The 14,609-nt window shown below is 41.0% G+C and overlaps 1 protein-coding gene across 3 annotated transcripts in view; it reads left to right on the top strand.

Annotated features, from left to right (window-relative positions):
* The window catches only part of LOC134219980 (uncharacterized), a 36,598-nt gene extending 23,490 nt beyond the window's left edge, over window positions 1–13,108 (top strand). For 2 of the 3 annotated variants that reach the window (XM_062698900.1, XM_062698903.1), the window contains 3 exons: window positions 12,354–12,427; window positions 12,492–12,647; window positions 12,719–13,108. In XM_062698900.1, the coding sequence (XP_062554884.1) occupies window positions 12,354–12,427; window positions 12,492–12,647; window positions 12,719–13,015 (527 nt within the window). In that variant the 3' untranslated portion in view covers window positions 13,016–13,108. The remainder of the gene's footprint in view (window positions 1–12,353; window positions 12,428–12,491; window positions 12,648–12,718) is intronic. The other variant, XM_062698902.1, reaches the window with a different exon arrangement.
* Window positions 13,109–14,609: the final 1,501 nt, after the last annotated feature.

Genomic DNA, 14,609 nt, shown 5'->3' with positions numbered 1-14,609 from the left:
CACCATCTAGGAGTAGAGCTCATCTCCAACTAGGATCCCTCTGTGCTGGCTTCGACTTGTATAGGAAGAAACCGTGCATACCCGCCAATAAAAAGAAACCCTCGCATGGGCAATTGATGCCTCCGCCGTGGTGCACCGGGACAGATACCGAAATCGTAAAACGGAACTTGCTGGCTGCCGCATCGGCTGGATGGTTGGCCAGCGTTTCTTAAGGTGCATGATGCATGGTGGTTTACGACGGTTTAACTACTCGTTAGCTTTCACTTAAGAACTTTACGCCTTTTCAACGGCCTTTTGGCGTGTGAGGGTGCATTCGGGATGGAACTGAATGGACGACGCCGTGGACGGTGGCAGAACCGGCAGCATCACGATGTTTACGATTCGTGTTCTTTTGTACACGACCAGTTTGGGTTTGGGATCTCGATGTGACACGTGAGACGGCATTAATTCATTCAGAGCGAGTAAATTAGTTTGCCGCCTCCGGAGAAATATTATCCAGCGGATAATTTGCTGACTTTCTTCAGTTGAATCGGTACGGGCGGAGCTATAAAACAAAATAATTCTATAAGCGGATGGTTGGATGTAATCGCGTCCATCTTTCATTTTAACTTATTCTGGTTCGATGAAAAAATTAAAACTCAAAATTGAAAAATTATGCATACAAACATACCGAGCGTATTTGCTTGACAAATTTTGCCACACTGTGAATGATTACCTAAATAAAACAAGGTTGTTGAGATTTGCAATGCATAAACTGTGTTACTATCAGGTGGCTATCACAAAACAAATTGCTAAATTTTGTGCATTTCTTAAATGCAATACATTTTTTACCATTGTATACCGTTCCAGAAATTATAAGCACACTTGCACAGATAAAAATATGTTGTGATTTTAAATGTATTTTCATGCACATATTTGGAGCATGCAAATAAACGTAACATTCAATCGATCCCACTATTCTTTTAAATCGAAATAAATTTAAACGCTGCTTGCTTGTAAAATTCAGTCAAATTTAATTGAATATCGAATGTTAATTCGTTTGATGGGGTGAGCTGCAATTTTACACGTCGTTGAATTTTCAAAATTATTTGCTGTGTGGGTTTTTAAATATTTCGATTTGTTTTCAATTTTTTTACAGGTTTTTTCCTTTGTATAGTTTATTATCTTGTCTACTTTCTTCTAGTGTCGAGTTTTGCCGATTTTATGAAATATAAGTCACATTTTAGGATTTCGGAATTTCGCATCAATCTGAACATAAAATCCATTGCATATGGTCATTATACTTATTTACCAAGCATAACAAGTGTCAAAAATTAAAATATTGCAACCGAAGGAGAATTCAAGGCACAGGGAACCGCTCCGAAAAAACGTCAAATAAATGTCAAACCTTTGTTTTCACCTATTTACCATGTTTTTTGCTTTATTTGACCAGTGTTGGTTTATGACCAAGATTTTTAATGAACCCCAACATATATCGAATACCAAAGTAATTGTGTTTTCATGTCACGTTGATACCATTTTTTTATTATTTAACTAGATAAAGTTTTGCATTTTTTTAAAGTTTTTTTTTAAATTTTGCTACATATTTGCAACCACTTCTAGACATTCCTATGCACTTCCAATGAAAATATGACTGATCTAAAGTTTTTACCAGGTGAATTTTTCTAAAAAAAAAACACCCTAAAAATGATCAATTTGTGCAAAGCAATATTTCTGAACCAAAATAGAACCTAAATATTTTCTAAATTTGACGCAAAATATTCAGAAAAACTACATCATGTTTATAAAATGGATAAATGTATTTGCAATAAAAGGGAAATTTTCATGGAACTAGCGGGCTTGGTAGTCATATGGCTACTGCTTCTGCCTCATACGCAGGAGGTCGTGGGTTCAATCCCAGGTCCGTTCCATTCTCCTACTTTGTATCTTTCTCTTTATTTCTCATGTTCTAGCAATCGCTAGAACTGGAAATGGACTTCTATACCATTTCCATTACTATTCCTATACCTTCAATTTGAGTATTCTAACAGTAATCTGCTAGAATTGGAAATGAACTATATATAGAGCTCGTTTCCTACATCCAATTAGAAATTCCATTAGTTACCTTCTCCTACCTATCACATTGGCAGCTCGTTAACCAAGACGGACCTCTGCCTGTCCAACCTAACCCAGAAATTCCAACAAATTCCGCATGAACTCGTGGCAAGTGCAGAGGTATATTCGGCTTGCAGTGGGCGAGTGATTGCATCATCATTTCCTCCCCCTTCCCTACATTGACTTGCATTCTGACGTGGCAGGCGCCAGTATGACCTAACAAATGAGATCACCAGTGCTTGTACATTGAAGATGTGTGCTAGTCCCAAGCAAACATCTGTTGGTTCCCTGTGCAAGAACAGCTGATCTGGTCATAATGGAGTAGCAACTACGAGCAGTCAATCAAGCTCAAGCTCAAGCTCAAAGGGAAATTTTCATGGAACATTACATGCATTTCAATTTGCCGTTCAAAAGGCACGCAAGCCTCTTCCGCTGATCTGCTTATACATCATTAAAGATCTGGATGACATCCGCAAAACCAAGGATAATGATTAATTAATTCATTTAGTCTAGGGTGGGTGTACCAATTGTCGCCATACATAAGAACAACTATTTTTAAAAAAATAAGTAAAAGGCATGTGGGTGAACTTTATATATCAAGGGAAAGGTTTTACTTCCTGCTCCTTAGAGCAGCTGTGAAAACCACAATAAAATTTGTTATTATCCTCATAATTAATTAATCCATAATAGGAACGCATGCACCAGTTGTGGCACTATTCTTAATTTTGGTTCTGTTCGAGCCGCCAGGCTCGAGAATGCCGGAAATCGGAGGAGTTTGCTATCCGTTCCTCAGAACGGCACACAGAAACCAACAGTCTCAGGAATAGCACTTTATTGAATGGTCGACCGAACGAACGTGGTTGGAAACGCACAACACAAAACGACCGTACTACATCTGCACGCTACTGGTGTTTATGTTGAACTAATTTCATTTGCATGTGATGATGGTTCCAGAGCGCGCTGAGAGAATTTCAATTCAGCGAGAACTTATGCTATGCCTTAGACTAGTTCATTTGTTTGTTTCAGCGAATTCAGACTTACAATTAAGATTATATACAATATTTACAAGCAAATTATTTTTTAAATATTCATTTATGATCGTTTGTGACCGATCATTCCGGCCACCTTGAAACATAAAGTTTCAAATTTTCAAACAAAAAGATGGATCGTCCTATGACTCTCTCTCTCTCTCTTTCGTAACTCGCTTGTGAGGTCCGATTAATCGAAAATAGTGAATGGTGCATCTCTTCAATGGGCGGTTCATCAGCTCAATCCATGGGAGGCGATAGTAAATTGATGTCGACGGCGAACATTGATGATCGAATTCTGGAACTATAAAGGATCCGGTAGATCGAACAGATTACCTTACGATTATTGGAGCGTCAATCACCTGATTGCGCTTCGTTTGCGCATTGAGCAGTTTCGGACTGCTCGTCCGATCTTTGTAGCTTCCGGAAAATGGTGCGATGATGCCGTAGAATAGATTGGATGAACGAGAGATGTAGACATGATGAGGCAACAGATGGAATACAGGATTATCTATGAACGAGAGAAGACCCGGTAGATCGAACTGACTCGGATAGAAATGAAGGAACGCTAATCACCTGATTGCGCCTTAAATGCGCGTTGAGCCAGATTCGGTCTGCTCTACCGGTCTTTGAAGGGCCAGGAACTGCTGTTTATTTCATGGGAAGGGTGAGGAATGTCCTGTGAACAAAAAAAGACCCGGTAGATCGAACTGACTCGGTTAAAGTTGATGGAACGCTAATCACCTGATTGCGCTCCGTTTGCGCGTTGAGTCAGATTCGGTCTGCTCTACCGGTCTTTGTAGATTCAGGAACTACTGCTACCTTCGTGGTTTGCAATGGGCAGAATTGCGATCTTCGCAACTGGCCTCACGACGGTATCAGCCTCAGCGGTCTTTAGCGTGACAACGCGAACGATTCCATCCTTCCCTGGATGAAGTTTTGTTATTCTCCCGAGCGGCCATTGCATAGGAGGTGCGTTCTCATTCTTGACGATGACGATTTGATTTAACTGGACCAGGACCGGTGACTTGCAACCCTTTGTTGCTCGTGACTGAAGTTGAGCAAGGTACTCCGGATACCACCGAGCCCAAATGTTTTGGAACAACTTTTGAGTGAGCTTCCAGTGGTCAAGACGGTTGTCTGGAGTGTTGATGTAGCTTGGCTCCGGAACAGTTTGCAAATTGGAGCCGACCAAAAATGGCCAGGTGTCAGTACATCCAGGCCATCAGGGTCTGACGGAATTGGAGTCAATGGCCTTGAGTTTAAACACATTTCTATCTGGGCCAATAGAGTGATCATATCATCGTAACACAGATTAGTGTTACCGACTTCACGAAGAAGGTGATGCTTCGCAGACTTGACCGCAGCTTCCCATAAGCCCCCAAAGTGTGCGGCGCGGGGTGGGATGAATTTCCACTGAATTTGATTTTCGGCGCACCAGGTTTGAATTTGGTTTCGGTCGTCATGGTTGGATTTTAGCATCTCATATATTCGATGGAGGACGTTGGATGCTCCTTTGAATGCGGTTCCATTGTCCGAGTGAAGCTCCCTAACAAAACCGCGGCGAGCGACGAACCGGCGGAGAGCCGATAGAAAGGCCTGCGTGGATAGATCTGTGATCAACTCAATGTGAACAGCCTTTGTAGCAAAACAAACGAATATGCCAATATATGCCTTGTTTGGCCCTCGATTCCGCACCGGTGATTTGACGTAAATTGGCCCACAGTAGTCTATTCCTGAGATAGCGAATGGCCGTGCCGGGGTGACACGAGACTTGGGAAGATCTGCAGTGCTCTGCTGGATCAAGACCGGCTTGTTTCGAAAACATTTCACGCAGCGGTGATACGTATGGCGAAGAAGATTCCTCCCACCGATTACCCAGTACTTCTGGCGCATTGTAGCCATCATTAATTGTGGCCCGGCATGTAATAAAACCTTGTGGTAATGTTCGGCGAGTAATAGTGACAGTGGATGCTTTGCAGATAAGATGACTGGATGCTTTATGTTCTCCGGAATCTCAGCATTCGAAAGGCGTCCGCCTACACGGAGGATTCCATTATCATCGAGGCGAGGCTTCAAAAACTTGAGTGGGGACGATTTTATGGTTTGGTCGTTGGATGATAACTCTTCCGAGTAGAGCTGTGCCTGGGCAAGGCGAGCAAGTGTACAATCAGCGGCTTCTAGATCAGTCGTCAGGAGCACGTTGGTGGTCGTTTTTGTTATTCCTTGTATTTTTGCACGCAGGGCATCGATGTACTTCAAGCAATACGCTACAACACGACGGAGTTTGGTGTAGCTTGAAAAACGTGCAAACAATTGATCTGCTAATTGATCATTGGGAGCAATGAATGTGGTGAAGTGTAACCGTACGGGTTTCTTGCGTGGTGAATTCTGTTTGGGGTACATCTAGACCAGGTGAAGGCCAACGGCTGGGAAATTCTGATAACCATGGAGGACCGCTCCATCATCTGGCTTGATTGCTGAGGTCTGTGGGCAGCATGCCTCGGGAAAGTTCATCAGCCGGGTTTTCATTTCCTGGAACGTGCCTCCAAAGGGAAATTTCGGTGGCAGATTGTATGGTGGAGACACGATTCGCAACGAATGTTTTCCACCGGCTTGGGGGAAAGTTGAACAATCGATCAAAACGCCTAGTCACGTCTTCTTCTGGACAGACTCAGCCACGATGATTCAATGGTTACAATCTCCACCAATCCACCACCACCACCTTTAAAAAATGCATGACTATATTCATTTATGATCGTTTGTGACCGATCAGGTTCCTTATTTGGCAAATCCCATTGTTTTCTTATGGGACTGGCCAAATTGGGGCCACTAGTGCGATAACTGGTACAAAGGACGTCAAAAATTAGTGAAAATCAATTTTACAATTACGTTTTGCTTGTTTTGGAGAAGATCAAAGGTGTTATCGTATCATATGAATATGCTTTATCGATATGAACTTGGTTTGCGTTGATTTGATTGGCCATTTGGCACATAAAGCACTAGTGCGACAACTGGTGCTGTAGCCACCACTGGTACATCTAGTTTTCATCTAAACAGATAACACTGAATCAACAATTTGACGCCACAATACAGGGTTCGAGGCCGCATCTCTCCATCCTCGAATACGCCCCACGCTCGCCAAGTCGTTTTGCACCTGGTCTGCCCACCTTGTTCGCTGTGCTGTCCGTCTCGTACCTGCCAGATCGGAAGCGAACACCATCTTTGCAGGGTTGCTGTCCGGCATTCTTGCAACATGCCCTGCCCATCGTACTCTTCCGGCTTTGACTACCTTCTGGATACTGGGTTCGCCGTAGAGTTGGGCGAGCTCGTGGTTCATTCTTCGCCGCCACACACCGTTTTCTTGCACCTCGCCAAAGATGGTCATAAGCACCCGTCTCTCAAATACTCCGAGTGCTTGCAAGTCCTCCTTCGAGCATTGTCCATGTCCGTTGAGGACAACCGGTCTTACTAGCGTCTTGTACATGACACATTTGGTGCGGTGCAAACTGTTGAAAATTCGTGAAAAACGTGATCGAAATTGTTTTGACCTCGAAAACGTCATTTTTTTGCTATGGTGTCTTCAGGACAAAAAATCTGTAAAATTTTACCTTTCTTATGGAAGTGTCACATTGGTGATTAATCCCCCTACAAGTGAGAACCAAAATTGACTTTTCTTATAATTTTATTAAAAAAATATTTTATTCGATCAAGTTGCAGATAAATTCTTTAGAAAAAGCTTTGCGGAAGACATTATATGTCTATCTCTTCGTTTGAATGGATTTTGTTTTTTTATGGAAACCCCTCAGAAACCAGTTTTTTCAATATATCTTTTTCAAGAGATTTTCTACAATTCTCAAATGTTCTAGAGTTTTGTGCGTCATGAAAAAATACACAATTTCATTTAAAAAAATATCTTCTAAAATGACTGAGTAATTGAGAAATTGACTTTAAAAAATGCATGACTATGACATTGCATATCTTCCTACGCGCACGTTTGCGCAGTCTGAGATTTTCACACCTAAAACTATGAAACAAACTCTATACAATCCACATAAAATTATCTTTCCGTCGCTTTCCCTTGCATTTGAAAAAATAAGATTGAATGAAAAACTTTTTCACTCGAATATGATTGTTTTCACAGAATATCTGGCAACACTGCTCACATAACGTTAATTCAGCTAGCCGTTCCGTCAGACTGAAGCATCACTTACCTTGACCATTAAGGAGAACCAAATGTACCAAATTTGCAATAAACATTCTAACGTATCAAATTTGTATTTCGAAATTGTGAACTTGAACAAAATAACGCGATTGTGGATAATTTTAGTTTTTTTTATTACCTTGAAATCCGTTACCATCAATGATTGTCAATGTCGCTCAATTCGCTTTCTTCACCATCATCGTCATCGGTTTTGACCAAAAGTCGCTTCGCGTCGTCGGACAATGGATGTTCAGGTTTCTTTGGAAATCCTCTGATTGCCGTAATCGACGGATCTGATGTTTCCAGCAATCGGTGCAAAAGATCGGTATTGGTTTCGGTTCTCGAGAATTTCCTGGTATGATCCTTTCTGTATTTCCGGATGTCTTTGTTTAGCGACTCTTGTGCTTCTTCCGTCAATTGTCCAATAGGAACAAGGAACGATGAAATCACCTTACCGCCATGAACAAGAATTTTATGAACCGATGCGGGCATCTGGTACCACCCATACAAATCAACGAATTGTTGGGCGGTGCAAAATGCATACTCCCCAAATTTCTCGCTGTCGATTTCACATCCTGTACAAAAACAACAAAGCAGTTTAATAAAGAACGAAACACTCGGAAAATTAATTATACCAGAAGCTAAGGTTTCCAGGATAATTTTGCAGCGGTAGATAGCCTTGGCATCGATTCCTGTAATCCTCGCTGAATGCTCCCACTTACGGAAAAATTTACGAGCAGTGTTCCCATCGTTGCTATTGCCGGGGCTTGTCAACAATCAGACCCATTTCCTTCTTAACTTTTCGCTGTATGTAGCATTTCCTTCTCATCACCGATTGCTTGTGCTCTGGTGTTCTTGCTTGCCAATGTCTTATTTCAAGCCGATATGATAGGTGCAGGATGTACTCGAAGAAGCGAATATAAGCATGGAGCACCGACAAGCCAAACTGAAACGCTTCCTCATTTTCAGTTCTTTCTCGCAATTTTCTCAAATCATTCATTTGTGACGGTTTTGCTCCACAAATGTAGCAACACTGCGAAGACGTAGAAGTTAAAGCGTTGCACACTTTGCCATCTACCATCGTCATCAGCATCTTGTAAACGACCTGTACGGAACGACCACAGCACCTTAGGATCAAAGGCTGAAGACCAGCTATTTGATTATCCAAATTAGATTTTTCATCAGCGATGAGATCTTTGGTTTCTTTAGCAAATTGCAAGTGTACTGGTCTACAATATTTTGTAGACGAAGGACGTGGATTTTCAAAAAGAATTTTCTCGTTCGCCGCAATCCTGATGGGCACCATAGATGTCGCAAAAAGCAGGCTGTCAGTTGCGGTTCCATCGTCAGCTACAAACTTTTGTTTGTACTGAGCGTGATCTCCACTACCATCACATCCGTATTTGACTGTCAAAACCAGATTCTGCAGCTCTTGATCCGAAAACTTCATCATTATTTCTTCTTTGGTGAGAAGGATACGCGTAGCTGTGTGATCCAGCAAGGCTTGAAGCTTAATTTCCATGTCCGTTTCCGATATTTTTATTGAATCAATATCGGGATAGCATCTGATTTTTGCGTCCAAAACCTTTTTGTACACAGGGTACAAACTTGCATTTCGAATCTTCGCTCCTTTCCGCAATTTTTCGTACTGTGCTACCGTAAGTTGTGCATCGAAAATCAAAGCCAATGCTTCGTCCGGAGAGTATGGAACACAAACAACAGGTTTGGATCTCTTCAAAGATTTCAACATACGAGTTGCTCGGGAAGGTGTTGATTGAGTTGCATTTTTAACTAGTGAAGCCGCAGCAGGTCTGCCTTCTTCACGAAACTTCATCGCAGATGCAAAAGCCAATTCATCTGCGCTATGGTCTGACCTTAACTCAGCAATTTTGCGCCTCTTTACGCAATCAGAGCTTTCACTAAATGAAAGCTTTTTTCTGCCCCTCCTCAAACCAGAAGTGGATGGAAGATGAATAAGTACAGACTATGGCAAAATGAAAGTTTGATCAAAATAAGCCAGCTTCAAAAGATTGTCTTCCTTGCGGCCATGCTTTTCCCACATTTTTTTTTAATATTGACTCAAATCGTAAGCACATTTTTGTATATCCGATCGAATGCCAGGAATATCGTCCAAGGAATAGCGAATAATTATTTATTTCGTTATACATTGGGCCTTCTCTTTGAGATCGCCTTGAGCAGATCTCCACAACCGGAACAAATGGATAAACTTATATTCACCTAAAAATTAAGACATTTGATTCAGATAACATACAGTTTGAAGTATAACCTTACCTGGGAATCAATAATCGAGCAGCGCCTTACAATATACCCTTTGTCATCACCCGAGCTGGTTACTGACAAACACATCCTGCAACAAGCCTTTATCACAGCACGAACACTATATGACAAGAATCATTTGCCTTGCATGTTCCGATATTTCCGAAAATACGATGGTAGTTATTTATTAATCAAGGTTGGATTATCGAATATTTCCATAAAAACAGAATCTAGAATAACATAAAACTGAAATTTGCTAACGGGATAATGCAAAATAACGAGAAGAAATATTAGCAACAGTATTTTCTTCCTTTTTGTTGCTGACAATTTTTTTCGGACCTTTGTCTTTATTATCTCCAAGCGGGCTTGGTAGTCATATGGCTACTGCTTCTGCCTCATACGCAGGAGGTCGTGGGTTCAATCCCAGGTCCGTTCCATTCTCCTACTTTGTATCTTTCTCTTTATTTCTCATGTCCTAGCAATCGCTAGAACTGGAAATGGGCTTCCTTACCGTTTCCATTACTATTCCTATACCTTCAACTTGAGTATTCTAACAGTAATCTGCTAGAATTGGAAATGAACTATAGAGCTCGTTTCCTACATCCAATTAGAAATTCCATCAGTTGTCTCCTCCTATCTATCACATTGGCAGCTCGTTAACCAAGATGGACCTCTGCCTCTCGAACCTAACCCAAAAATTCAAACAAATTCCGCATGAACTCGTGGCAAGTGCAGAGGTATATTCGGCTTGCAGTGGGCGAGTGATTGCATCATCATTTCCTCCCCCTTCCCTACATTGACTTGCATTCTGACGTGGCAGGAGCCAGTATGACCTAACAAATGAGATCACCAGTACTTGTACATTGAAGATGTGAGCTAGTCCCAAGCAAACATCTGTTGGTTCCCTGTGCAAGAGCAGCTGATCTGGTCATAATGGAGTAGCAACTACGAACAGTCAATCAAGCTCAAGCTCAAGCTCAAGCTACCCTCGAAAAACCCGGAACATCTTCGGTGGCCACGTGCCGTTCAGAGGTTTTTTATAGCGGGCTTGGTAGTCATATGGCTACTGCTTCTGCCTCATACGCAGGAGGTCGTGGGTTCAATCCCAGGTCCGTTCCATTCTCCTACTTTGTATCTTTCTCTATATTTCTCATGTTCTAGCAATCGCTAGAACTGGAAATGGACTTCCATATCGTTTCCATCTCAATTCCTATACCTTCAACTTGAATATTCTAACAGTAATCTGCTAGAATTGGAAATGAACTATAAAGCGCGTTTCCAAACATCCAATTAGAAATTCCATCAGTTGCTTTCTCCTATCTATCACATTGGCAGCTCGTTAACCAAGACGGACCTCTGCCTCTCGAACCTAACCCAAAATTCCAACAAATTCCGCATGAACTCGTGGCAAGTGCAGAGGTATATTCGGCTTGCAGTGGGCGAGTGATTGTATCATCATTTCCTCCCCCTTCCCTACATTGACTTGCATTCTGACGTGGCAGGCGCCAGTATGACCTAACAAATGAGATCACCAGTACTTGTACATTGAAGATGTGAGCTAGTCCCAAGCAAACATCTGTTGGTTCCCTGTGCAAGAGCAGCTGATCTGGTCATAATGGAGTAGCAACTACGAGCAGTCAATCAAGCTCAAGCTCTTGTCGTTTCGACTCTACTATTTCTGTTCTTGCCCCTAAAGACGACTTTAAATCATGTGTCTTTGTCACTAACTCATCAGCAGCCAACAATTGGTTCAAAAGTCGCGAGAAAATTTCACTCAAGTGCGGCTTCTAGCCTACCACACGATAATTTACCGCTAAACTGCAACAAGCGTTATCCTTGAGCCATCCGACCATCACCACCGATGCTGAAGGCACTCCGTTTGTTGCGCTGCTGTGTCTGCTTTCTGCAAAATCTTGTACGAACTGAGGAGCCAAACCCTCAAGTTGCTCGATTTTGATGTCTGTTCTTACGATGCACAAACGGGATTGGTGGGTTTACCTATTTTCAAACTTTTTAACAATTATCTATGACAAATAATTTAAAATTAATATTTCAGGCTATATAGAAGCATAGACTCTTCTTGGTCGACGCTCTTTGATTTTCGCAATCGCAAAGTGTACCCCGGTTCAGAAAACGTAGTACTACATCAAAATAATGGCACGCCACCAAGTCAAATAAGAACAACCGTCTCCGCCGACGATGTTTGCACCAGCCCAGTTTGCTCGTGCGTGAAAGCTCCATGCATGGATTTAAGAATAATTTTAACAACATTTAATCAATTTGAGAATAATTTTATCATCTGTGACAATGAACTGTAAAAAAAAATATTGGCCAGGTCAAAAGCACTCAAAACTCAAAACAGTGTCTTGAAAAAGATGTTAGTTACTATTTTGTATAATTCCACTTGCACTTTTTTTCCAAGCAAAACACGTGATGTTTGTTTACTCGAATACGATCAAATTCTATCACAAATGAGCTTCTGTAACAAATTGGTCCTAATCGTGTATCGGACATCAAAATTCGTGATTCAAGTCATGCTGTTGTTGACACGAGCTTCCTGAAATCACGTGGAAAAAGTTGCATCGATGCTAGTCACAAATGTGACTGTTTGCTTCAGTTAAGGCTAATTGGTAGCAACTTTGATTATGAGCCATTAAACATATTTGAAAGCATCGATACCGATGTGCTTATCAGCTTCAAAACATGCAATGGACGCATAAAACGAATAAAGAATTGTCATCCCATTTCAGTTATTACAATGCATCACCAGGCTACACATTTTCTAATTGCAGCGTTGCTTGCCTTCCAGCTGGTTGAATCAGCGGTATGTTGGTGATATAATTCGTTTCACTAAGCAGTATTCACATAATTCTATTTCTCCCACGCAGTTGTACGACATAACGCTAGATTCATTCGAGCCATACTCAGGAACCGATCCCAACTTCATCGATTACGGAACGCTACGAGTATCGAAGAAAAGTCGCAACCTTTTCGTCATAGATGGCAAATACGAGCTGTTCCAAAACGGGGGTGACGAAGTCAGGGTAAATAAAAATACAATATCCATCATCATCTGGACAGCTTTACAGTGATCATTTATCCACAAAAACAACAGATCGTTTACCAAATTGTCTATGGAAGTCAAAGCCAGCCGATGTTCTCGGGAAACATTGGATTTTGCGAGTCGATCAACGGTGATGGCGTCGTCCTGACCAAATTGCGCCAAGTGTCAAATCTCCCGCCAAAGGGCACCTGCCCATATCCCAAGGGAAAGTACTACGTCGACAAGTACCAGCTGGACGAGTCGCAGATCCCACCGATGTTACCACCGGGACAATACACTCTGACGGTTCAAATGGTGCTGAGTGGGCAGATTAAGGGCGGTTATAAATTGAAAGTGACCATAAAATAGGATATGAGAGTTTAGAGTATAAATTATGTTTTCCAAATCATTCTGATAACCAGATCTTGAATTTTCTTGGTCTAATGAAGCTCTGAAAGTCATTTTCTTGGTGAATCGGCAGGCATGTTGGAATATAAGGAACGAAACAAATTCCTATCTCAACTAACTTTTCCGAAATAAAATTACAAAAAAGAGCTCACCTAAAAATAAAGAAAGACTAGGAGTAATATGCCCACATCAGCTGTTTAAAAAGGACCATTCAATAAAGGAGGATATCGGGCTAAGGAGTTGAAATTTTAATATTAGTAGGGTTAGTCCAAAGTTTTAAGCCACATTTCTTGACCAATATCATAAAAATGCTTTATTTTTTGTGGAATCGATTAATTCCAGTAAGACAGACAATGATGATTGAACACCTTAATGTTGAAGTGCTGAATGTCAAGGTCTCGGAAATGAAAATTTTAATTGATATGAATTTTACCTACATGGATCTTAATTACATTTCAATTTTCAATAAAGCTGTTGTTCGTTGCTATTGAACCAATCACTATATTTTGCAAACAACTTCAAACTGATGCTCATTCAAAAGTTCCTTAAACATTTTTCAGCTGTCATCTGCAACGGGCTCTACCCAATTCCTCCTCGTCACTATGTATGACTGTTCGAGCAAATCCTCTTCCGACACGCACGCGGGACAATCGAAATAAATATCCTTCACAGATAATAAATCAACAATAAGAAGAAGGAATCCTATTGCTTCCCTCGCCACCTCCCCGCCGCAAAATATTAACGTACGCGTAGGGTAAATGATGTATCTTGGACAAGCGCAGGACATTCATTAGAAAATATATCGAGATTGAATAGTATAAAACAATTGAAAACCACTAGGTTCATCCAAATACATAACCTATGATTAGTCTTGTGATTCCATTGCCCAATTTTTGAGTAAATTACGTTTACTAAGTGTAAACAGTGATATACTGCGAACTAAAATATTTTCTTTTTGGACATCAAATATATAATTTCGACATGGAAAATGCATATATTTTGGACAGGGTCATTTTCTCCTAATTTAAAAATGGCCACCTACAGATCTCAATGGTATGACTTACCTACACGTATCCACATTCATTTAAATGCATTTATTTGCTTAACTGACATAGATTAAACCAGAAATTTACATTGTTTCGCAATCCTATCGATATCATTGAAAACAGCCTGAAAGTTGGCAATTAATGGTTCATCCATGTAGGTGTACATGGGGTGACCAATAAATGTCTGATGCATAAAAACATAACTTCATTTTGGTCACTCCTTTTTCATCCGTCTCAAGTTCATGTTAAGCGATTGGAATATGTTAGTATCTCAATTACAATCAAACTTTGGCCGCAAGACCTCAAGATTGCCGTTTGAACCAATTTAAACGTGTTTCAGGTGCATGTTACGAAGAGTCCTATAATGCATGTTCTCCTGCATACTGGCGTCCAGCAGGCACTTTGGTAGAAAGCTTTACATTTTAGGTAATTTTAAAGATAAATAATAGTTGATTTGTGAATTCTCAATAGGAGCCGCTAGAGTTGAGGTAAAAGTATGCAATGATCAT

This window comes from Armigeres subalbatus, chromosome 3 (genome assembly GCF_024139115.2).
Source record: "Armigeres subalbatus isolate Guangzhou_Male chromosome 3, GZ_Asu_2, whole genome shotgun sequence".
In the NCBI taxonomy this organism is placed as follows: Eukaryota; Metazoa; Arthropoda; class Insecta; order Diptera; family Culicidae; genus Armigeres; species Armigeres subalbatus.
The sequence above is the reverse complement of the archived record's forward strand: the minus strand, read 5'-3'. Positions and strand labels throughout refer to the sequence as shown.